Source organism: Trichosurus vulpecula, chromosome 3 (genome assembly GCF_011100635.1).
Source record: "Trichosurus vulpecula isolate mTriVul1 chromosome 3, mTriVul1.pri, whole genome shotgun sequence".
Classification (NCBI taxonomy): domain Eukaryota; kingdom Metazoa; phylum Chordata; class Mammalia; order Diprotodontia; family Phalangeridae; genus Trichosurus; species Trichosurus vulpecula.
Genome location: NC_050575.1, coordinates 293,715,028 through 293,740,930, shown reverse-complemented (window position 1 = coordinate 293,740,930; position 25,903 = coordinate 293,715,028). Strand labels below are relative to the sequence as shown.

The 25,903-nt window shown below is 40.6% G+C and overlaps 1 protein-coding gene across 1 annotated transcript in view; it reads left to right on the top strand.

The window, feature by feature from the left end:
- XKR6 (XK related 6) overlaps positions 1-22,431 on the top strand; it is a 423,464-nt gene extending 401,033 nt beyond the window's left edge. Inside the window, exon 3 of the mRNA XM_036751692.1 lies at positions 21,467-22,431. Coding sequence (XP_036607587.1) covers positions 21,467-22,431 — 965 coding nt within the window. The remainder of the gene's footprint in view (positions 1-21,466) is intronic.
- The last annotated feature ends 3,472 nt before the right edge of the window (positions 22,432-25,903 follow it).

Sequence of the window (25,903 nt, the reverse complement as noted above, 5' to 3'; positions counted from 1 at the left end):
CATTTCACAATCTGTCCATGCCTTAGTAAACATACTTCATGAATTACTATGGTCAGAAAATTCATCATCTGGTGGCCAATTTTCTGGCAATGAGCCTCTCCCAACTCAACCAAGCTAGTCTTCAGCAAGATACGAAGCATATCAGAGGACCCACACTCTAAGCCCTTCCAGCTTAGTAGGACCTGCCAGGGCTTATTATCCTCTGGCATATCCTTCAAGAACTCAAGATCACCTCTATATCACAATGAGGCTTGACAATAGAACTTTAGTTAGAGAAGACAAAGAGTTGTTCCAGATATACTTCTGGTTATTGTAATATAAATAATGTAACTAGATAGAATCTGCTCAGCGATGGATCAGAATGAAGGTTACCACAGGTGTTGTTTCCAGGAACTTTCTGGGGCTCTGATTTGCTAGTAATCATGTTCCCACTATTTGGTATCATGTCATAGTGACTGGAATATTGGACCTAGTGTTTGACAACCCTCTGGTTATTATCAAGCTAGGCACAAACTGCCTGCCAAAGGTATTCACCACTGTCATGATGGGAGTCGAGTATGAAGTCTATGTGGAAGAAGGGCTTCCCATAGATGCTGTTTGTGGATGATATTGTATGATTGCAACTTTGGGGTTCCTGACTGTTACTGGTGTTTTAGTCTGTCCCTCCTACCTTTGTGTCATCTGTAAGTTTGACAAGCATGTCATCTAAATCTTTATCAAAGTTATTAATAAAAATATTAAATATCGCAAGACCAAACTAGTTCCCTAGGGTACTCCACTAGAAAGTTTCTTCCCAGTTGATGCCAAAGTGTCAATGATTACTCTTTGGGTCCAGCCATCCAACAAATTTAGAATTCATCTGCCATACTATCAGCTAGCCCATATCTCATCATCTTTACCACAAGAATAGCATGAGAAACTTTATGGAACCCTTTGCCAAAATCCAGGTAAACTACACATATGTCATTACCTTAGCCTCTCAGTCGAGTAACCCTGTCAAAAAAGGAAATAAGATTAGCCCGTCATGAAAATATTCAGACTGACTGCTCAGTAATCCAACTGCAACAGTCACAGCTTTATTATTGCATAGGAGAAAGAAAGCCGTGAAGGTCACTGCCAGCCATTTGTCACAGTCTGACCATGAAGCTATTAACAATTTCCAGTTTGATAATAAGTTTTGGCAGACCACAAATGCTTGTATGCCCTTCAGAAACTGTTAACTAGTGGTCAGAGCACCATACTGGAGTTAGGAGTCTTGGGTTCTGCTCTTGCCCATGACAAACCAACTTTTGTTTTGACCTTAGATAAGACATTGAAGTCTTAGGTATTCTCCGTGACAAAGAAAGAACAATGCAGCATTTTTTTTTTTCTTTGTGTGGTAGAGAAACCTAAGGTATATTTTCGTGATGGGGTACAGATAGCAGATTGCAAATCAAGTCAAGACATCAACAAACATTTATTAAACGCCTACTAGGTACCAGGAACTATAGTAAGTGCTGGGAATTACAAAGAAAGGCAAAAATAGTTTCTGCCCTCAAGGAGCTCACAACCTAATGCACATCCCAATGGTTGCATCTGGTGTTTACTAAGTATTAAAAGACCTAAATAAAGGTCCTATAGGAGATCCCCTATGGTAGATTCACAGAAGGATGTGAGTAATAGTCATTCAGGTTAAGGTTCATTCTGCATTATTGGGGAGAGAATATCCACACCATTAAGAGCCACTGAAGTACTCTAATGATTACATCATGGTGGTCACAGTGATCTGAGATTCTTGATTGTGTCACTGTGTGAAAAGAATTAATCCTACTGGATTCAGTTCTATGTCTTGGATTTTATTCTTTCACAAAAAAAGCAAAAAGAATTAAAACCAAGTTTTTGGTTAAGTAAGAAGGGGCCAGCCAGTAATGTCCACTGCCATACTATTCATGTATTCTTGGTCTAAAACTAACTCCTGCTGTGTATTGTCCAGTCCTTGTAATTTTTTCCTCCTTAACATCCTCCCATTCAAAGTTAATTAACGTCTGGAATATCTGTATGAAATGAAGAGGCTCAGCAGCTGGAACATGTCAGAGGGGTTTCCAGGACATGAGGTACACTCTGGGCCTTTCCATCTTAAGTGTACCCCAAAGCCCCTGCCTTGCCAGTTTGCCCTAGTTACGCTATTGTTGGTAACTATTTTTCTTCAATCTGCTTATTAGCCATTTGTCACTGAGCTACATTTCCATAGTTCTTTATGTATATGTGACAACAATTGTGCAAGGCAAAGGCCAGAGATGTTAAGGATGGTTCATAATCAACAGGGTATTGTCCACCAAATGGTATGAAGCCCAGCATAATACATCCTGGTTCTGTTTCAGCTATAGACAGCTACATGGTACCGTGGATAGAGTGCCAGACCAGCAGTCTGGAATACCCGAGTTCTAATCTGGCCTCAGACCACTAGTTGTGTGACCCTGGGCAAGTCTGCCTCTGTTAGCTTCAGTTTCCTCATCTATAAAATAGGGATAAGTATAGCGCCCACCTCCCAGGACTGTCATGAGGATCAAACAAGACAATAATTGTGTAGTGCTTAGACACAGTGCCAGGCACACAGTGAACACAATAGAAACGTTAGCTGTCATTTTTGCTGATATTATTATTATTATTATTATGTCTGAATTAAAGCTCGTCCGGCCTGAGACTTCCTCCAGTGGATAGTTTAGTTCTTTCAGTAGTTCTTGGACTACTTGAGTTACTTCTGGTTATTCTAATACAAATAATGTACCTAAGATAGAATCTGCTCGGCGATGGATCAGAATGAAGGTTACCACAGGTGTTTCCAGGAACCTTCTGGGGCTCTGATCTGCTAATAATCATGTCCCCACTATTTGGTATCATGTCATAGCGACTAGAATACTGGACCTGGTGTTTGACAGCCCTCTGGTTATTATCAAGCTGGGCACAAACTGGCTGCCAAAGGTATTCACCACTGTCCGTGCGAAGTCCAGGTGGAAGAAGGGCTTCTATAGATGCTGTGGTTTGCGGATGACATTGTATGATTGCAACTTTGGGGTTCCTGACTGTTACTGGTGTTTTAGTTTGTCCCTCCTAACTTTGTGTCATCTGTAAATTTGATAAGCGCGTCATCTAAACTTTATCAAAGTTATTAACAAAAATGCTAAGGATGCTAGACTCAATTGGACCTGTCAGTTCTTCCTAAGGAAAGAGCTAACCTTTTAGTGATATCGTAGGATGGGTCATGAAGAGTTGGACACAATGGAAAATGACAGAGCAATGACAAAGGCTTGAATGTGACTGTAAAGTAATGACACTGGTTTTCTGGCATGGTTTATGAAAATCTTCCTCACCACTTTACAGTCACACTAGCTCTCTGACTTTGCCGGCGGGCCTGTGTCTAGGTGGAGAGGCAGTCACTGTAGGGACCAGGTCATCGTGCTCTGCCTTTGGTCATTCCATTTTGCCTGAACAAATGACTGCTGCCCAGTAGACTTGCACTAATCCAACTGTTGATTTAATAAACAAAATTCAAATATTGTCCATAGCCTCAGGCCTTGCTCTGCCTGTAGTGAACATCCAAAAATATCCTCCTTGCAGAGAATGAGTGTATGCTTGGAAGAAGGCTAGAATGCCGGTCTTCTGTGACGACTATGGATGTAAAACAGGGCAGCATTCATTGTGGTGGCTGAGAAAGGATGCTTCAAAGTCAATTACTGATTACTCCATAATCACCATTACCGAGATGCTGCCCACTTGAGTAGTCAAAACAATGAGCAGAAAGGAAATGAATTAATTTCCACCTATCCACTGAACAGAATTCAATTAGTCTAGAAAACAAAGTGGAAAAAGTGATCAGCTTTTTAAAATATCACAGAGCCTATATTTGAGTCCTGAAGTCCAGACAACACTTTCCCCCAGGGCTGAATAAACTTGCTTTTGGATCTAGGAGCCAGCCCTCAAATTTAGAAGCCAGATTCATTTATTTTAGCTTTTAGGGTTTTATGTTTTGATAACACACGAATAGTAATAGTTTGTAAACACCATATGTCACCTGTCAGTGATGCAAACTCAATACAGAATTTATTCAAGAAGCATTTATTGAGTCTCCTAAATGCAAGATAGTGTGCTAAGCACTCTGAAGACAAAAATATATCTGCCCTCAAGGAGATTATAGTCCAGGGGTGGGGAGCATGGGGCCTTGAGGCCAAATGTGGCCTTCTAGGTCCGTGAGTACGGCCTTTTGACTGAGCCCAAGTTTTACAGAACAAATCCTTTTATTAAGGGGATTTTATCTGTGAAGTTTGGATTCAGTCACAGGGCCACACTTGAGGCCCTAGAGGGCCACATGTGGTCTTGAGGCCCCAGGTTCCCCACCCCTGTATAATATAGTTAATCTATTGAAGGGACATAACATGGTTACAGAGAAGTAAATGCATATGTGTGCATATTAAATACAAACTATTTGAGAGTGGCCAGTTTTCTTTTAACTGTGCCGCACTCACTGTCTCCAGGCTAGAGCCAAATTGTGAAAGGCTTTAAGTGCCAAACAGAGGATTTTTTTTATCCTGGAGTCAGAAGGGAAGCCATTGAAGAGTCTTGAGCAGGGGAGTGATATGGTCAGATTCCTGTTTTGAGAATATCAATTTGGAAGCCCTGTGGAGGATAGATTGGAAGGGGGAGAGGCCTTCAAGCAGGATGGCCCATGCCTGTCATTTCTACTACTGGGGGAGGCTAGTGCCTCACAGGATTTTAGGAGTTCTGAGATGCCAGTCAGGTATCTAACTAAGTCCAGAATCAATATGGCAAGCCCCCTGGAGTGGAGCGCCACCAGGCTTCCTAAGGAGGGGTGAGCTGGCCCAGGCTGGGAAATCACAACAGGTTAAAATGTCAGTGTCAGTTAGCAGTGGGGTCAGGCCTGTGAGTGGCCTTTGTACTTCCAGCCTAGGCAAGATAGGGAGACCTAGTATCAAAAGAAGTGGAAAGGAGCAGAAAGGAAAGGAAGGGAAGGGAAGGAGAGAGGGAAGGGAAAGGAAGGAAAAAGAAAGGGTTGAGACTGGAAATAGGGAGACCAATTAGGAGGCTTTTGTAATAGTCCAAGTGAGTGTTGAAGAAGGACCTGAACTAGGATGATGGCCAGGTGGATGGAGGGAAGTGGCCAGATGTAAGAAATGTTGTGGAGGTAGAATGGATAAAACTTGGCAATTGATTGTACTTGAAAGGTGACAAAGAATGAAGAATCCAGGATGTCTCCATGGATGTGGATCTTGGAGACTGGAAGTATCAGGGTACCCTCAACAGAAGTAAGAGAAGTTAGGAGGAAGGGTAGCTTTAGAGGAAAAGATAATGAATTCTCTTTTAGACATTTGGGGTTTGAGATGCCTATGGGACATCTATGGAACATCCAGTTGGGGATGTCCAGTAAGCAGTTAATGATAAAAAAAAGGAAATAACATTTTAGAGGTCCACAAGAGGATACTCGATCCCTTGGCTTGTTGGGAATCTTCCTTCCTTATCATGACCAAATACTTGCTTCTCTATCTTCTGAAGTGAAAAAAAAAGGATTGAGATCAGGACTCCCAATTTCTCTTTCAAACCAGAAAGGCATGCTGTTCAGCCCTAGGAACTGCCTAGCTAGCTCCCTACCTCCCTTGACCAACTAAGTCATTGCCCTCTGACTGCCCTCAACCCTTCTAAGTAGGCCAGAAGCAGCCAGCTGCTTCCTCTCCCTACTCCAAGCCAAAGGCAGAGATAAAGAAGTCCCCTTTTAAAGATCTCCAGGAGAGAAGATGTCACAGCCTTTCCAAATGCCGAATCACAGGCAACTATGCTTTATAGCCCGGTGCTGAGGAGATTTGTGTCACCTGCTGAATACTTACTATGCCACCTGGTTCACCTGGAAAACTCTTTGGAATCTTTTATTTTTTTTCTAAAGAACAATTTTAAAGAGAAAAGGAAATGGAATCTTTCACCTTTATAGGCATTTTTTTTTCAGTTTTAAAGGAACATAACAGTATTTAGGCCATGTGATATGCTAAGTACTACACCTTCAAACTTCCTGCTGATATATTCAGACCCTTAGGTTCCTTGTATTGATCTAGTATTGGAGGCTCTTTCTGCCTTCCTAAAAAGCATCCTTTAAAATCTTCCAGATGTATGTCCTCAGGGTCTACCTTGCATCTGGTAGGAAATTAGGGGGTCAGGCCATAGGGAGACCACTGACTTTATTTCTTCTCCCTTAGTTACTCACAGGATTATATGTGCCCACTTAAGAGATAGCAGGGAGAGAGTTAGACTAGGAGGGATAATCTAGCATTCCAGGGGTGTTCTATTCCCTAGCAAGGTGTATACAGGTAGTAATCTAGCCCAACCTTGCAAGTACTCCAAAGAAATGGTTTGGCCCACCAAAATTTCCTTGGTCTACAACATGTGTATATTCTCCAGCCCCAAGCAGTGGTCTTGCCCATACAATTGTCTAGACATGCTCTATGCACTGACAACCACAGATGTCCTGCCTCACACATGGAGTCATGTTTTTATATCATATATATATATATATATATATATACACATATGTATGTATATACATATGTACATATGTATATAATTATAATACAGATCAGGGCTGTCCAGCCTTAGGTTTTTATTGAAACAATAGACAATATATTTTGATTTGCCATTTTAGTGAGAGCTCTGCAGTAGCTCGGCTTCATTTACTAAAGTATTTATGTAAATTTCTGTGCTTGTAGGTGGCCACATAAATAACACTGAGGGCCACATTTTGCACAGCCCTGATATAGATGATGCTTTAATATAGCAACCAGATGATATACTCATGGGACTTTTAAAAAATTAACTTAAATTCCCTTTTCTTAGGCTCTTCAGCTTCACGCTCTCCTCTCATCCTCTTAAGGGGGAAAAAGCCTTGTTTGGTTTTAAGTTGAGGCACAAACAATTTGCATGGTTGGCCTATTCTTGGCTTAGATTCCCATTGAAAAGAATTTCCACAAGCTCTCTCAATAACCTTACAATCAGATAAACATTTCCTAAACCAGACCTAAATCTTTCCCAAGGCAGTTTTTATAGACTTATAAACTAAGTAGAGATGAAGAGCTGTTCATTCTCCTGTTTATAATTGTGTGTGTGTGTGTATGTGTGTGTGTGTGTGTGTGTGTGTGTGTGTTTCTGGATAAGTCATTCGTATCCCAATATTAGTAGCTCCGCTCGGTAAAACTTAACCTGTTTTCCAGTTGCGTAGCCATTCCCATTTCGATCTGGTCCTATCCCAAAAAAGAATACTAAAGCTATGTCTTCGTAGTGCCGGTCTCTGAAATGTTTGCAAATAAACAAGTAAACTGCATATGAGCATACAGGCAGTGAAAGCACAAACCAAGGAATTAATTTCACTGCCTACATTTTATTACAACTACACAACTGACATTTATGTAATGCTTTAAGGTTTGAAAAGATTTTATTATACATCATTTCATTTTTGTTTTTTTTATTTTATTGAATTTATTTTTCCTCAATTACATGTCAAACCAATTTTTAACATTCATTTTTTGAAATTCTGAGTTTCAAATTCTCTCCCTTCCTCCCCTCCTCTCTCCTTGAAAATGGAAGATATTTGATAAAAATTATATATATACATAATTTCATTTTAACTTCAAAACATCCTGAAACGGGTCTTTCTGACTCTATAAAAAGGTCTACCTACTACCCTACGATATCTTTCAAACATAAGAAGTTCTGACATTGATTCTTTCCAGGGAAAATCTCATTGGCCAACTATTAGGAGCCTTTTTCTTAATTCAGTCAAGAAATTCTCCACGATAAATAGCAAGTTGGTAGAATGAATGTGTAAGGATGTTTAAGTATTTATAGAAATGAATAAGGGACTGAGTGCCAAGACAGAAGTTAGAGAACAAAATATGTGTAGTTTGGAGAAATCACGGCAGAACCATGAGACAGAACAGGAAGGAAGAGTAAGTCTAAAAATGTCTACTGTTTTAAGGCTACAAAGACTACTGGATTTAGTGAAAGTGAATAATTACTGGCTCCATGCTTTAAGGAAATTAGGATGATATTCATAGAAATTTCTTTAGAGAAGGATAAATCAATCAACAAACGGTAATATTTCTGCTCTCAAGGAGCTCACAGTCTATTGGGGATACAACATATACATATATCATGTATACAGAATAAAAATAAGCTGATAATAACAATAGGTAGCATTTATATAGCTCCTTAAGGTTTGCAAAGCAATTTATACATTATTTCATTTGATCTTTTGTAATTTAGGGTAGAATGATACGAGCAGTTGAGGGCAAGAATTCAGTAATTCAGTAAACATTTATTAAGTGCCTACTATGTGCCTGGCACTATGCTAAGCCCTGGACATAACAAGAAAAGCAAAATTCTGTCCCTGCCCTCAAGGAATTTATAATCTGATGGGGGAAATAACATGCAAATATATATATATATACACACACACACACACATACATACATACATATATACATATGTACATACATAGCAAGCTATATACAAGATAAATAGGAAACAATTAACAGGAGGAAGGTGCAACAACAATTCGCTAGCAGCTGTTGTGGGAGTGAAAAGCCAGCGCAAGACCAACAACAGGAGTTGCCAGCACAGGTTCTTTGATCTGCTTTACTAAGGAAAGTAACGTTAAGGGGTTAACAATCTCACTTTAATCACACATACAAATATCATTCACTTAGTTCAGGAGGAAAAGTCAGCACCCTGAACTTCAGAGCAAATACAAATAAATTACAAACATACATTATAAACAGACCAAATACAAACCAACATCTGGGTTAGCAAAGCCGGGGGGGGGGGGGAGGTGGACAGTTACAATGACTTGCCCAGAGTGACATACCACTCTTCCAGTGAGTGAGAGCCCCAAGGAAAAACTCTAGCCTCTGAGTTTATATATCCTGCTCAGGGTCAAAGGGCGTCACAACATGCAACTCAAACCCGTGTGGCCTAAAAGCTTCTGGCATCACAAACATGTGACTCAAACCCATGTAAACTAGGCTTTCCCTTGAGGCAAGCAAGTCATCAAAGACTCCCAATCTACTCAAAGAAGCAAAGGCCAGACTCATCAACGGCACTTAATTAAATAAGTGCTAAAATAGGAAACAGTAAAAGAAAGTCCCACCTTAATTACTGATACAGAAGGCCCTAGAATTAAGAGGGGTTAGAGAACTCTTCCTGTAAGAGGTAAGATTTTAGTTGGAACTTAAAGAAAGCCAAGGAGGTCAGTGATCAAAGTGGAGGATAGAAAATATTCCAGGAATGGGGGACAGCCAGAGGGAATGTCCAGAGCTAAGAGATGGAGTGTCTTGTTTGAGGAACAACCAAGAGGCCAATGTCACTGGATCATAGATCAAAGAGTGTTGCAGAGTAAGATGTAAGAATACTGGAAAGGTAGAAGGGGGCTAGCTTATGAAGGGCTTTGAATGCCAAACAAAGCATTTTGGTTTTTTATCCAGAGGCAATAGGAATCTACTTGAGTTTATTGAGTAGGGGGTATGACATGATTGACTTTAGGAAAATCACTTCAGTTGCTGAATGGAGAATGGACTGGAGTAGGAAAAGACTTGAGATAGGCAGACCCACCAGCAGGCTACTGAAGTTGTTGTTTGTCCTTCCTTTTCCAAGAGGAAAAGGGTGATAGGATCATGGGTGATGTCTTGACTTGTGAGTGAGTTGGGTTTAAGTGAGGCAGAGTTGCACAAAGCTGTCAGCCTCACCCTTTCTTCCTGAGTTATCAAAGTCCAGTGGCAAAACAAAAGTCAGGACAACTGGCGATGGCCCAAGATGCAGTAGATGACCTTAGCATCTTTGATGTTTGACCAAGCTCTAAGCACTTCACAGAACCTTCTTCAGCTGTCATCCTGGCTGTTGAAACAAATTGTTCTCATCTGCCCATTCTGTTGGGGAAGGTCTCCACATGTTTGAGGTAGACATCCTGCTAAGTCGCCAACAGGTCTGAGGCCTGTTGGCTATTTTCAGTCTGGTTTAGCCCATCTGCCAAGATGGTTTACCACTGTGCATGCTGCAGTTTCTTGGAGCCACAAGTAAGAGTTGGGTGAATCAGGTGGACACCAAAGGTGGATGAGCAGCTCTGAAAAGGACTTGGGAAGCCCTGACACCAGAAGTGCTAATTCTCAAGGTACAAGGTGATGAGGGCCTGTATCAGAGTGGTGGTAGTGACACAGGAGAAAAGGAAGTGGATTGGAGAGATTTTGGAAAGGTGAAATCAATAAACAGATTGGATATGGGGGGGGGGAGGTGAGAGATAGTGAGGAATCCAGGATGACTCCTAGGTTGTGAGCTTGAGGAACTGGGAGGATGGTATTGCCCTCTACTGTAATAGGAAAATCAGGAGGAGAGTAGGGTTTAGGGGGAAAGAGAATGAGCTCTGCTTTTGACATATTGATTTTAAGATGTCTACTGGGCATCCAGTTGGAGATATCTGAAAGGGGATTGGAGATGTAAGATTGGAAGTCAGCAGAGAGTTTGCTTCATGTAGAAGGTGATGATTGAGCTGAGGCTTGAAGGCAGAGGTGGAGGTAAAGGGAGACTATTCCAAGTATGGAACAGAGCCAGTATAAAGACACAGAGACTGGAGGTGGGATGCGGTATGTGAAGAATAGCAAAAAGACCAGTTTGGCTAGACTGTAGAACACAGGAAGGGGAGTGAGGCTAGCAAGGTGTATCAGGGCTATGTTGTGAAGGGCATCCAAAGCTAAACAGATGATTTTTTTTTCCTAGAAGCAATAGGGAGCTGCTGGAGTTTGCTGAGTAGGGGAGTGGCACGGTCAAACCTCTGCTTAAGGAAAATAGAGAGGACAGACTGGAATAGGGAGAATCTTGAGATGAGGAGACCAACAAGGAAGCCACTGATCCAATCCTGGTGAGAGGTGACAAGGGCCTAAACTAGGATGCTTGCTGTGTGAGCAATGAGAAGGGGGCATGTGGGTGAGATATTGTAGAGATAGAAAAGGCAAGATTGGAAAAAAATGCCGTCCGATTTGGCAATTAAGATGTCGCTGGTACCTCTTGGGAATGTAATTGGAAAGGTGCATCATTGCTTTCATAACCTCCATGGAAATGATGAGTCTCAGTGGAGAGTCACTAACTTCTAGCTTTACATAAGTCTAAGATAAAAGATCTAAGTAGCTCCATAGTCCTGTTAGCCTGGCAAATTTCTAAGCAGTGAAAGCATCAGGAAGAGAGATCAGCTAAGCAGATCTGCTCCTCAATACTGTAAGTCAAGAAAGCTAAAGGGCTCATTAAAGGTGGCTCCTATTAGTTTTGACAAAGGGTATTAACCCTTAAGGGGCTATTAGACTGCAGGATGCCATGCAGGAGCAGCTGACTTCATTGTCTTTAATAGAATAACACTTTCGAAGTAGCACTGTTTATTGGAAATTCCCTTGGATTCTAGAAAATGCCAACTAGGAGATGTGGGATTTGTTCCCAACTCCCCCAACAACAAGCTCTGTGGTATTAAGCCATTTAGTTCAACAACTATTTGTTAATAAATACCACCCATGAGCAAGGCATTGTTCTAGGTGCTAGGAATAGTCAAATTATACAGGAATTACCTCCGCCAGGAAGTCTAAAACTTTGCAGATAAATCTTAGAGAATTGTCAGAGGCTCAGTGACAGGAAGGGTCTTGCTCATGGTCACCTGGCTAGTAGGTAACTGAAGAGGGATTTGAAATCTATCCTTCCTCACTGAAATCCTGCCCTCTATCCACTACCTTTGGGACAACACATACAAAGAAGGAATAGTCCCTGTCCTCAAGGAGTTTATAGTCTACTGAGATGACTTTCACCTAATATCTTTGTGCCTTATATTTTCCATCTGTGCCATAAAGATAATAGATATATGTTTATGAAGCCTGCCTTAACAAATCTATTATATACACATCTTTATAAATGTGCTTACATATATATACATGCCCACATATATACTTATATATATATATGTGTGTGTGTGTGTGAATATGTGTGTGCATACACACACACACACACACACACACACACATTTCTAGCCCTAGGTTCTCTCTTGAGTTTCATTGATGTTTCACCAACTGCTCATTGGAAATTGCGAATTGAATGTTACATAGATATCTCAAATCCAACAGGTCAAAAACAGGACTCATTATCTTTTCCCCAAAATCCTTCCTTCTTCTGAACTTCCCTTCTTCTGTCCAGGGCATGACCATACAGAGCTCAGGTAGTAGCTGCATGAGTGGAGAGAAGGAGACAGATGTGAAGATGTTGTGAATGTAGAAATGACAAGCTACGGCAATTGATTATTATCTGTGGGATTCCAGCTTCAGTGTCATCCTCAGCTCCTCACTCTGATATCCCATCAGTTGCCAAATCTCCTTGTTTCTTCCTTCAGAACATCTCTCACATCTGCCCCTGCCTCTTTACTCACACAATTATCACCCAAATTCAGAATCGCAGGACCCCTTGCCTGCACTATTGTAGTAACCTTCTAATTGATCTCCCTACTTCAGGTCTCTCCCCAATCTAATCCACCCTCCACCCAACTTCCTCCACTCAATAAATTCCAATGGTTCTTGACTTTAGGATCAAACATAATCTCTAATGTGTAGCATTGAAAACTCTCCATAGTGTGACCCCAGTTACCATTCCCATTTTATTATCCATTGTTCACATCTTGTACTCTGTAGACCAGCCAAATTGGATTTTTTTTTTGTTCTTCCTTGTATGAGACACTCCATCTCCCAATTCTGTACCCTTGCATTGGCTGTCTCCCATGCCTGGAATCCGCTCCATCTTCACTTCCATCTCTTGTAGTCTCTGCTTTCCTTCAAGACTTGTCTAACCTCCTACATCAGGGCTCATTTTATCTCTCTACCTTCCTTCTCCTCTCCAAATTACTTTGTAATTATTTTGTATACTTATGTTCTCTGCCTGTCCCAACCTATAAAAGAATGTAAGTTCCTTGAGGCCAGGAACTATTCGGTTTTTGTCTTTGTATCTTCTATGCCTGGCATATTACCTGGCACACAATAAGCACTTTATAGATGTTTGTTCATTGATTAATTGACTGAATCTGGCTAGGTATCAGTGTATCCTACCTCACTGAGAGGATGAAAAGATAAAAAAGATAAATCAAATTATTAGAAAGCGCCTGATATTACAGGGGAGGGAGGAGGATGTTTCCTGAAAATAGGAAGTTACTGATTTATTTGCAAATACTCAAAACATCTCTGCCCTGTGCAATTCCAAAAAAGTACATTTATATACCCTTAATATATTTTATAAACCTGTGACTTTCTTATTCTGAGGTATATAGTAATTAGCTTACTTTACATACTTTAAAGCACTATATACGTCAACTACTATCATTATTATTGGGCTCAGAATATTTGGGTTTGAAAGTCCAGGGAATAGTGGGGAAGATGATGGGTAAGAGCAGTGGTCAGTGAGGGAGGAGTCAGGGAAAGAGCTGGATCAGTATGAATGGAATAGTTTAGAGACTAAGAAATCTAAATCAGGGCTGTTCAAAATACGGCCCGCAGGCTGGATGCAGCCCACAGTTTTGTTTTATGCGGCCCACCTGTGGGTTTTAATTTTCTCGAGCGGAAAAAATAAAATAATAATTTGCATGGAATGAGTATTAGATTTTTTAATTCCATCACTAATAAATAATCTCATTGATGTTAATTTTCTTTGGTGTTTTTAAACAGTATTACAGACAGAATATATCACACAGAATTTTCACTCCATCCGTGGGATGCATTCTGTCTGTACAATGCAGACTAGTCAGTACGCACCTACCTTTATACTGTTGTTCTGTCGCTTTGTTGTTTTGTGTTCGCTTTCGCACTTCGCACCTTTGCCTGTCATATTGATGACTTGCGTTCCCCCACTTTCTATTAGTGTACTGTATTTTTTATTCTTGGTGAGGTGCTTGAATAATTATTTTATTTTAATGCAGCCCTGAGAGTTGGACAGCCCTGATCTAAATAATCTAGGGCTTCCTTCTAAGAAGCCCAGAAGCCCTCAAGAATTGGTTTAGAGTGTACTAGCCAACCACTCTGAGAAAAAGAAAGCATAAATTATGAATCTTACAGAATTGACCTTTAGTAACACTCAAAGATTGTGTATTAATTGGCTTTCCCTACTATCCTTCCTCTGTAGTCTTCAACACGTCTAAAAACCAGGTGCTGGAGCGCGCATGCACACATACACAGACACAGACACACACACGTGAAGAGCCTCATCTTGAAAATTAAGGCTAAAACTCTGATGAAAAAAGCATACTAGGGGAACCTTGATTGGTTCAGTAGCTAAGAACCATCCCAATGGACAAGGGTAACAGACAGATAATCAGTCAATCACACAACAAACAAACATTTATTAAGTACTTACTATGCACCAGGCACCATTCTAGATGATGGTAGTATAGAGACAAAATAAAAAACTGGGCCTGTCCTCAAGTAGCTTACTTACGGTCTAGCCAAGGAGAAAATATGTACATATAATATACAAATAAAATATCCACAAGGTGATTTTGAGGGAAAGGCACTAGCAGCTTGGGCAGGGGTGGGTGAAGGAGTGGTGGGAGCAATCAGGAAAGGCTTCATGTAGCACTTAACCTTAGCATTAAAAGAAACTAGGGATTTTGAGTGATAGGAGTGAAGAGGGAACACATTCCAGCCTTAAGGAACAGTTAGGGTAAAGTCACACAATGGTATAAAATGAATTACCCTGTGTGAGGAACAGCAAGATTCTCAATTTGGCTGGATCACAGTGACCATGGAGGGGAGCAATGTGTAATAAGGAAGGAAATGTTGATTGGGAACAAGTGGCAAAGGGCTTTAAATGCCAAACTGTTTATATTTCAGGTAATGGAGAGCCATGGTAATTATTGAGTGGGGGAGTGACATCATAAAATGCTATATGTACGCTTTGAATATCTTTTCTTACTCTAGGATATATCAAGCTTCGTTGGAGGTCCAGATGTAGATTGTTGATGAACCCAGGATTTTGTCATAGCAAGAAATGTATAACATAGGACACTTCACCCCACTATCACATGTATTCATAGTGGCAGGGCAGGGTAAACAGACTGAGTTCGTAATAAAATTTCCACTTTTCATTGGTTCATTTCCTTGTAATACAGAATGGGTTGGATTAAACTCTGTTTAGTGACAGGAGAGGTATCTGGAAGGTTTGGAGAATCTCAGCTTTATTGCAAAAAAACGTAATAGCAGACAAGTCTTTGAACATGAGAATGAATTGATATGATAAACACTATTTCTCTGAGATGGGATAAATGAAGTCCTGGCTAAATGCAGAAAAATAGACCAGAAGATATCATATCCTTTATAGCTTTAGGATACCATGAAAGCTAATGGGTCTATGTAAAAAACAAGCAAACAAACAAAAAAAACAAACCAGATGAGCATCTCAGCTTCCTTTGACCTAGAGTAAGTAGACTGAGTCTTCATTGAAGGAATATTTTTAAAGGCCCTCCTTGTGCATTCAAAATCAGATCCAGAACATGCCATTTCACAGTCCCTGTCCCATAACTTGGCATAAAAAAGACCTTTGGTGCTAGGCACCAAGAAACCTACAAGGCTCTTATGCTTGGTGACAAATGTTCCCAGAAATTGGGTGCTTTCTGTAAACTTAGACCGAGACAGGGGGAGAGAATAGAAAGGAAAAGGATGAAAAATAGAAGGAAACATCACTGGGCTGAGAATCAGTGATTAGCTCTGAATAAGTCAATTCCCTTAAGCTTCCTCCCCTAGAAAAGGAGAGGTTCAGATGAACTCATCTCAAAGACCCTTTCCAGCTATTGCAGTCTCAAGTTCTAGAGTGACACCTGGTGGATAAATGCAGCCCAAACTCTAGAATTTGGCCTCAACTGCACCAACCTGGAAAAATCACCTTTTTTCCCCTGGCTTTCCAGGCCCTCATTAATGAAACAAATAAGGTTATATTCTTTGAAATTTCTATTTATGATGTGTTTTCTAGTTTGGTAGATTGTTGTGAGTATTAAATGAGGTAATAGGTTAGAAGTGTATTGGAAAACTTTAAAGCATTATCTAAATTCCAATTATTAATATTATTATGAATTAATACCTTATAACATTTCTGGAAGGTGTCATATACATCTCTGACCCATTTTACAAATGGCAAAATATACTAGGGTACTGTCAGGCCAAATATTATTTCTTGGCCAAAGGGAAAACAGAATTGGATTTGATCTTCTCAGCTTAAATTTAGCCCTAGAACTACACAGATAGCCATTCATTGCTTAATTGCAGCCATGAGGTTTGATTTTAAATCCTTTTCATCTGATATCATCATCATTAGCTTTATTGGTGTCATTATCATCAAAAAAAGTATTTACAGTAAACTCTCAATTCTCCATACTGATATAAGGAGACTGTGGCAAGTATAATTCCAAAAAGCAAAATAAGTAGTTTAGCAATATATTTTTATTTACATTTGACTGGATGAGGTTGATGGTGTGGGGAGAGTCACATCACTTCAGATGAAACTGTGAAGACTTAGCCAGATATAGTCATCAATCAATCAGTAAACATTTATTAAAGCCCTACTATGTGCCAGGCATTGTTCTAAGGGCGGGGAGGGGAAATAGAAAGAGGCTAAAGATAATCTCTTCCCCCAGGAGTTCATAATCTAAAGAGGGAGACAATAAGCAAACAAATATATAAAAACAAGCTAAATTCAGGATTAAAAGGAAATAATTAACAGAGAGAAAGCACTGGAATTAAGAGGGGTTGGGAAAGGCTTCCTGTAGAAGGTGGGATTTTAGTTAGTCCTTAAAGGAAAGAAGCTAGGGAATAGGGGAGACAGGCAGAGATGTTGATGGAGAGTGTTCCAGGCATGGCGGACAGCCAGAGAAAATTCCCAGAGCTAAGAGATGCTGTGCCTTATTTGAAGAACAGCAAAGAGGCCAGTATCACTAGATCAAAGAGTAAAGTACAAGAAGACTGGAAAAGGAGGAGGGGGACTAGGTTATGAAGGGCTTTCAATGCCAGCTGGGAGACTTTGTATTTTATCAACAAGCATCTATTAAGCACTTAATATGTGCCAAACACTGTACTGTCTGTTGTATGTATGAGGACCAGCCTAGCTAAGCTCAGAGAAGCTAATCAACTGATCATTCAGTCGGTAAGCATGCATTCAACACCTCCTATATGCCTGGCACTGTATTAGGCACTGGGCATACAAAGGCAAAAGTGAAACAATCCTTGCCTTTCCTCAAGAACCTTATGTTCTATTAAGGAAGATATCATGTATATAGAGGATAGGGTTCTTAACTTGGGGTCCATGAATTTTTAAAAAATATTTTGATAACTATATTTCTTTTTTAATTAGATTTTTTATTTTTAGTTTACAACACTTAGTTCTGCATGTTCTTGAGTTTCAAATTTTCTTCCCTTCCATCCTCTCCTTCCTCCCCACCAAGACGGCATGCAGTCTGATATAGATTCTATATAAATCTTTGCATTAAACTTATTTACATAATAGTCAAGTTGCAAAGAAGAATTATGACCAGTGGAATGACTCATGAGAGAGAAGAAACAAAACCAAAAAAGAAGAGGAAAAAAAAAGAGAGTGAATAGTTTGCCTCAATCTGCATTCAGACTCCACAGTTCTTTCTCTGGATGTAGATAGCTCTCTCCATCATGAGTGCTTTGGATCTGTCTTTGAGCCTTGTATTGCTGAGGAAAGCCAGGTCTATCAAAGTTAGTCATCACAGAATCAATATGTCTGTGGTTGTATACAATGTTCTCCTGGTTCTGCTCCTCTCACTCAGAATCATATCATGTAGGTCTTTCCAGGTTATTATGAAGTCCGTATCGTCCCCATTTCTTATAGCACAATAGTATTCCATTACATCCATATGCCACAATTTGTTCAGCAGTTCCCCAATTGATGGGCATCCCTTTGATTTCCAATTCTTTGCTACCACAAAAAGAGCTGCTATAAATATTTTTGCACATACTTTTCCCTTTCCCACTTGTGTGATCTCTTTGGGATATAGCCCTAGGAGTGGTATTGCTGGGTCAAAGAGTATGCACATTTTTATAGCCCTTTGGGCATAGTTCCAAATTGCTCTCCAAAATGGCTGGATCTGTTCACAACTCTGATAACTATATTTCAGTATAGTTGACTTTGTAATCCTATGTATTTTATTTTATACATTTAAAAACATTATTCTGAGAAGGGGTCCATAGGCTTCACTGGATCAACTGCCAAAGGGATATATGCTCCCTTCCCCCCAAATGGTTAAGACATATATAAAATGACTATAAGGAAATTTGGGGGAGTGAATCACCACTAACCCCAGGGAAAATGGGGTAGGGGGTGATCAAGAGAAGGCATAGGTAGAAGATGGTACTTGCAATGAGAGGGGAAAGAAATAGGATTCTTATGACCAGGTTAGCTGCATGCTGGTGGTTTGTCCTTCATTCTTGAAGAGGATCCATGACATCAAGAAGGTCTTATAAGTGAATTGGATTTAAGTGAGGGAGGGCTGTGTAAAGTCACCAGCCTCACTTTCTCCTCTGGAGCCATCTGGGCCCAGTGGCAAGATATAGATCAGGATGACTGGAGATGGCCCTGGATGCAGTGGGAGACTTTGGCCCAGGTCAAAGTTTGTCTGATGTAACACCCATTCAGAGATTGAGGCTAGGTAAGAAATGAGGCCCAAAAAAAGTGACTTCTTTTACCTAGCCAAAGAAAGAAGACTCATTCAGCGAGGGGAAGACTCTCAGGGTTTCTGGTCAAAACAGAAATAATTGCTATTTACACTCACTCTGAGCCATCAGATCTCAAACAATGATTAAGTGAGGCTTGGGCTGGGACTTATCATTGGCCAATCAGTGAGAGCCAGGGTGATTTGGGTTTAAGGAATGGTCAAGGAGCTCCATTTAAATCCCAGTGGGTTTTATTAAGCCTGATTTTCCAATGCTGTATTTCAAGAAATCATAAATGAAACTACATAGGGCAAAAGAGTTAATTGACCTAGGTTTTTTTTATATGATGGAATAAATAAGTAGGGAAGAGAAAGAAAAGAAATCTAACTCATAAAACTCAAGATTCCTTGTGAGGTTTCAGCAATCAAAATTTATATTACTTTGGGCAGAGCATACACAGAAATGGTATGATTCTTTGTGTGGATGGAGGGAGAAGGAAGGAAGGAAAGAAAGATAGGAGGGAGGAAAAAAGTATTGAAGTATCCATAGTAAGGTGTAGGGAGTGGGCAGACTCAGGTGACTGGCAGCTCTTGCTTGGAAAAAGGGTGGTATAGCAGCCCACTTGGCTGAAACACAAAACTGCAGCCAATTCCCCATTAGTGAGAATAATGACTCCCATGAAGGGGCCACATTATTTGAATTCACATTGCATGCATTCATTGGTCTAGAACAAATTACAATATTTTACATAATTAACATTTCAAATAGTGCTAATTCAAATATATGTGATCGATTCAGGGCGGAAAGGAAGGAAACAAGCATCTACTGTGCATCTACTATGGGCCAGACACTGTGCTAAGGGCTTTATAGTTAGTAGCTCTTTTGCTCCTCACAACAACCCTGGGAGGTAGGGGCTATTATTATCCCCTTTTTGCAGCTGAGGAAACTGAGGCAGACAGAGATTAAATGACTTACCCAGGATCACATAGTTAGTAAGTTTCTGAGGCCAGATTTGAATTCAGATCCCCCTAACTCTAGGCCCAGTGCTCTACTTCACTGCCATCATTGGAACTAACTGGGACCTAGTTGTAGGTTCTGAGAAAGTTTACCAAGTTTCATTTGATTTAGTTGCAAATCTCTTGTAGATGGAGTGAATGCTAAGCAGAAATGGTCTGAGAGGCAAAGTTGGAGAGTTGACTGGGTTTCTGCTGCATAATAGCTGACCTAAAAGGAGCAGATTCTTTCACTTTAGGGATCTGAAGGAGATGTTGTGCAAGTGGCTGCTGGAGGTAGAGGCAAGTCAGAACCACAGCTGGCACCTGTGTAGAACAGGAATGATGTGTTATCTCTTTGGTCCTAATTAAATACATGTTCACATAGTACCTGTTATATGTAGGGATGTTTTATAGAGTGCCTCAAAAGCCAGGGTCCAAGAAAATACTAGAGTAGTATGGACCTGGAGACTGAATATGTATCTGTTTTGCAAGGACCAGCCTGGCTAAGTTTAGAAAGGCTCATCACCAGATTGGCCACATGGCAGAATGCTCATGCACAACAACTGCTGAAGACTGCCTCCTAAGTTGTGGTTGGCATCTTACATCGGAGGGATGATCCATTCTGACAAAATCACAGATCCTTGGAGTAAGGAAGTTGTTTCTCAGTAATGCCAAAGGTAGTGGAGAGGTTATGTAAGACGAGTATGGAAAAAATGTGGCAGAAGGAAGTTCCTTAGAGCCCTTGTAAGGATACAGTTAGTGTGGTGGATAGAAGGGAAATCAGATTAATGACAGTCTAGAAAACAGTTATTTGATTATAAATTTTATCTTCCCCTATTGAACTTTCCTGATCCGCTGTGGTGAAAAATTACAATACCAGATCTGACTTCATTCTGATAGAAAAAGTGAGTGTTAAAAAGTGTAACAGGAAAGGAGATTGGCTGATGTCATTTATTATCTGCCACTGACAAACCTTTTCTACCCTTGAGAAATCCAACTACTAGCAATGGCAAGGGCAAGGCTAATACTGTGGAACAAAAGTCATGAGCCACATCCCTCTATGTAACAGGTATTATGTGACCTTGCATTTAATTAGGGCCAAAAGACAGCACATCATTCCTTTTCTACAGAAGTGCCAGCATCCACCTTCCCACCAAATATTATCATGACTCTTGCTGCTACTTTTACTGATTTTTTTTCTTTTGAGGCAAAATACCCTAATCTCTAGGGCAGCTCAGTGGTGTAGTGGATAGAGTACCAGCCCTGGAGTCCTGAGTTCAAATTTGGCCTCAGATACTTACTAGCTGTGTGACCCTGGGCATGTCATTTAACTCTCTTTGACTCAGTTCCTCATATGTAAAATGAGGTGGAGAAGGAAATGGCAAACCATTGTGGTATGTTCACCAAGAAAACCACAAATGGGGTCATGGAGAGTCAACTGAAAAGACTCAACCCTAGTCTCTGGCAATAGATTGTCAACTATGCGCCATGCATATACTAAACAAAATAAAAATAGCAAAAGAAAAAATATTATCAGCTCAGGACAAAGACAGAGATAAGCTCATTGTTTGGCTTTTGATTTTTTGTTTCTTTTTTGCTCTTTTTTGCGATGTTGGCTCTATGCGTGCCTCTCCTTAGATGGCTGCTCAGGTATGGTTCCTAGATCAGTGGCCATGGTTTGACTGTGTGGGTTTGTGTCTTTTTTTCTGCCAGGTGTCTCCTCTGTGACCTCCCTGATGTCCCTGGCTTGGGTGCTAGCCTCCTATCACAAGCTTCTACGGGACTCCAGGGATGACAAGAAGAGCATGAGCTACCGAGGGGCTCTCATCCAGCTCTTCTGGCGGCTCTTCACCATCTCATCCAGAGTTATCTCCTTTGCCCTCTTTGCTTCCATCTTCCAGCTCTACTTTGGGATCTTTGTCGTGGTTCACTGGTGTGCCATGGCCTTCTGGATCATCCATGGTGGGACAGACTTCTGCATGTCCAAGTGGGAGGAGATCCTCTTCAACATGGTGGTAGGGATTGTGTACATTTTCTGCTGGTTTAACGTCAAGGAAGGGCGGACTCGATATCGAATGTTTGCATATTACACGGTAGTCTTGACAGAGAATGCTGCCTTGACGTTCCTTTGGTATTTTTACAGAAACCCTGAGACCACTGACTCCTATGCCGTGCCAGCACTGTGTTGTGTCTTTCTTAGCTTTGTGGCTGGGATAGCTATGATGCTCTTATATTATGGTGTGTTGCATCCCATGGGGCCACGAGCTAAGGTCTTTGCCAGCTCCTGTTGCGCCGAGCTGCTCTGGGGCATCCCTTTGCCCCCCGACGTTGAGCCCATGGCGCCTCAGACCCCTGGGTACCGGGGGACCCAGGTCACGCCCACCAGAGCCGTCACGGAACAACAGGAGGATCTCACGGCTGACACTTGCTTGCCCGTTTTTCAAGTGAGACCCATGGTGCCCACCACCCCGTCGGGGCGTCCTTACCTTCCAGAAGGGCCCCTCATTAAGATTGACATGCCCAGAAAGAGATACCCTGCATGGGATGCCCATTTTGTAGACAGGAGGTTGAGAAGGACTATCAACATTCTGCAGTATGTCACTCCCACAGCTGTAGGCATTCGGTATCGAGATGGACCACTCCTCTATGAGTTGTTACAGTATGAGTCTTCACTTTAAAAGCTCCATAACCCAAGTTGAGAAGGGAACCTTTAAGTTTTGTTTACGGCCAACACCGCTCACAAGAAAAACACCACCACCACCACCACCACCACCACCACCACTACCACCACCACCACAAAAAACAAAACAAAAAAAACCCTTCAGATAAGCTTTCTTTCCAGTTGCTGTATGTATACAAAGATATTCTCTATGTTTTGTAAGTAAAAACAAAAAGAAAAACCTTTCTTTTGATTTTTACACACAAGAAACAGTATTGAAACATCCACACTATGTATGATCCATAGGTGGAAAAGGCGGAGTTGTCTCCACTCCAAAAGAAAAAAAAATGTTTTATACCTTATGCCAAGTGTAGATCATTTGCGGGATTGGTGCTGATTGAAAGAACAAAACAACAACAACAACAAAAAAAACCTTCAACTGCCTTATGCCCTTAGGTGCTGAGTTTCATTAAGTACTGTCTTGTTTTCTCATGCAAAACTCTCCGGTAATTTTTATACCGGGGAGGGAAAAGCAAACCAAGAAGTGAGTCAAACCAAGAATCTAAAACAAAACAAAACAAAACAAAAATAACTGTCCAGATCATGTGATTTGTAGGGAAAAAGTTCAACCAAGGCAAGAAAGTGAAAGCAGAGCAATCCCTCCCCACCCTCGTTTTTTCTCCCCTGCCCTATCCTCCCCTCTCCCTCACCCCCAGATGAGCCTTTAAGGAGCTTAACAGCTGTCTGAAATTCAAATGGATGCATGATGCCATGTGCAGGCCAGCTTTGTGCCAATTTGCACTGGTTTCACCCAGCGAGAACCACATTTGCTTGGGGGTGAGGTGGAAGGGGGGAAAATAAGTTAACAAACACAAAACTGAAACCCACCACTCAAATTCAGCATGGTTGTTAAATTCTATACCAAATAGGAGGGGATTTTCATATCGATAATTTTTAAAATCAGTAATAATAAAACTCAGCATAGTAGCAAAAAGAAAGAAGTCCATTTAAAGGCACAATACTTGATCAGTGACTGGCAAAAATGACATCTGATCCATCATCTTAAGGCTGTGAGAGGTATCCATTTATCATGTGTGATATTGTGTAAGGCCTCTTCTTATCTCCATTTGGTTTGGTGTGAAGCCTTAAACTGATTTGGCAAGAATTCCTCATTTTTAAATTTGTGGTTGTGTTTTTTTTTTTAAACGAAGACAAAGAAGAAAATTGGAATATAAAAAAATCAGCAAATTGTAATAACTGACCTATTTCAAAAGATGGTTTGGTGCTTTTGTCTTTCACCGTTGTGATTGCTGAGTATTGTTCAGCTCACTTGGTGCATCCTGGGTTGAGTGAGAAATGCTTTAGTTGTGTGTATGTGTATGTGTGTGTGTGTACATATATATGTGTGTGTGTGCGTGTGTGTGCGCGTGTGTGCCCACCACACATGATGTGTGTGTGCATGTGACTCAGTGTTGCAGGAGCTTGCCAGAAATATGGACAGGACAAGAAAGATGGCAATTAGAACATGGTTGAGTTTTGTTATATCCAGCTCTGTCCATGGCAAGGCTCAGAAAAGCAGCACTCTTTGGGTCCTGGAGGCCATTCAACTTGTGTCAAGATTCCATCCACTTGTTTAATTTTCTTATTGTACCAAGTTGAATTTCTGGAGGTATTGAGAATCTAGTATACCACATTTTTTTTCTGTTTTTAAAAAGTATTGCTCCTTTAAATAATTTTCTTGTTCCAGGGCATCTTTTCAATCCCATCATATCTCTACTTGGGCACAAAAAAAAACACAAAAAGAAAAAAAACTCCACAAAAAAAAATATATATATATATACAATATTTTAAAGTAAATACTGTTAGTCTTTTCTGTGTGTAATTGCAATTTTTAAAATTCCAGATATATCTGTCTAGGGTGCAAAACCTCACACTGAACTGTCCTTGAGAGAAGTTCAACCTGAGGAGAGCTTTTGTTGTTTGTTTGGTTTTTTTTAATTGATCTTAGGTCTGTGGGGTTTTTTGCTTTTTTTTTTGTATTCAAAGAGACTCTTCCTCTCTCCATAATTATTTATCTATGTCTTTAAAAATATATACATAGAAAAAGTTTTACATAAATATCAATTGAAAAACTGAACTTGTCTTTGCCCAAATACACCTGAATGAATATCTCCTTCTAGATTACAGGCACTCTACGGTGCCCCGATTGAAAATCTCCCCAGCTCCACCCCTTCTGTGATTTCTTCCTGTTTTTCTCCTGGGTGGAAGGGAGCATTAGGAGGGCTTGTTCATTATTGATGAAATAAATAGAAAAATTTTAAAGACAAACTGCAACATTACAGCAAAACCTACTGAAGTAAGTAGGGCTTTGTGCAATGTACCTAGGCCCTGATAAAACCTGCCAGCTGGCCAAATCGACCTCTGTTCCCCATGGAGAGGGAAAGCATTGTCTGATAGCCTCTAATTAACAATTTGAGGGCTTTCATACAGTCAGAGGCATTTTTCCATCCATAGGGTTCCTTTCTGTTCTGCTTACTACATAGTGCTTACTTTTCATAGTGTGTACTCTGCAGATAGAGGCTATGGAAGGAAGGCGGTTTGTGAAGTGAATGAACCACTCCTGTCATGGCAGGGTCACACCTCCTGTCTGCCTCAAGTCTGGTGCTATGGTCCAGCAAACTAGCTGGCTCCATGCTGGCCTCATTCTACCAATCCTCACAGCTCCCTTGACATTTCCATTCCCTTCCAACCTTTTCTCTTAGGACTCAATGACTTAATTTTTCATTTCAGAATACTTTTTGACTTTTGATGATTTTTTTCTGCTTGTCCTTACTTCTCCACATTATGTCGAAAGTATGTGTGTGTGTGTGTACGTGTGTGTGTATAAGAATCACAAAAAATTATGAATATGATCCGTAGCACCAAAAGTTTGGGATGGCAGAGGAGTGTCCTACCATTTCTACTCAGGGAGGGCCCTCTATAAACTCATACAGTGGGAATAAGAAATAGGTAAGTAAGACCCCAGAAGTGTGTATTTACCTTTTGCTAAGACCTTCAAAACCTCTAGGGCTTCCAAGAAGGAGACCAAGAAGAACAAAATTTTTGCTTAGTTCACTAAGGAGATATCATGTTTATTAGCAGTGAACTGGTGGTCATATCTTTCATAATCTATGTGTGTATGGAGAGGAAAAAAGACAAAAGAGAAGAAAAAAAGAAAGGGAGGAAGGAAAGGAGGGAGGGAGGGAGGAAGGAAAGGAAAGAAAGAAAGAAAGAAAAGAGGGAGCAGGGAGGGAAGAAAGGAAGGTAGAAGGGAGGAGGGAAGAAGATAGAAGGGAGAAAGGACAGAAGAGAAATAATGTTACCCAGAGTTCTTACCACATCTTTTCAATATCATCAGCTTCCATTAATTTTTAAGGTTTATCCAAAGAACCACCAATAATTCCAACAGCCTTCTTGTGTTTGTGCTATTCCTCACCTTACCAGAGGATACT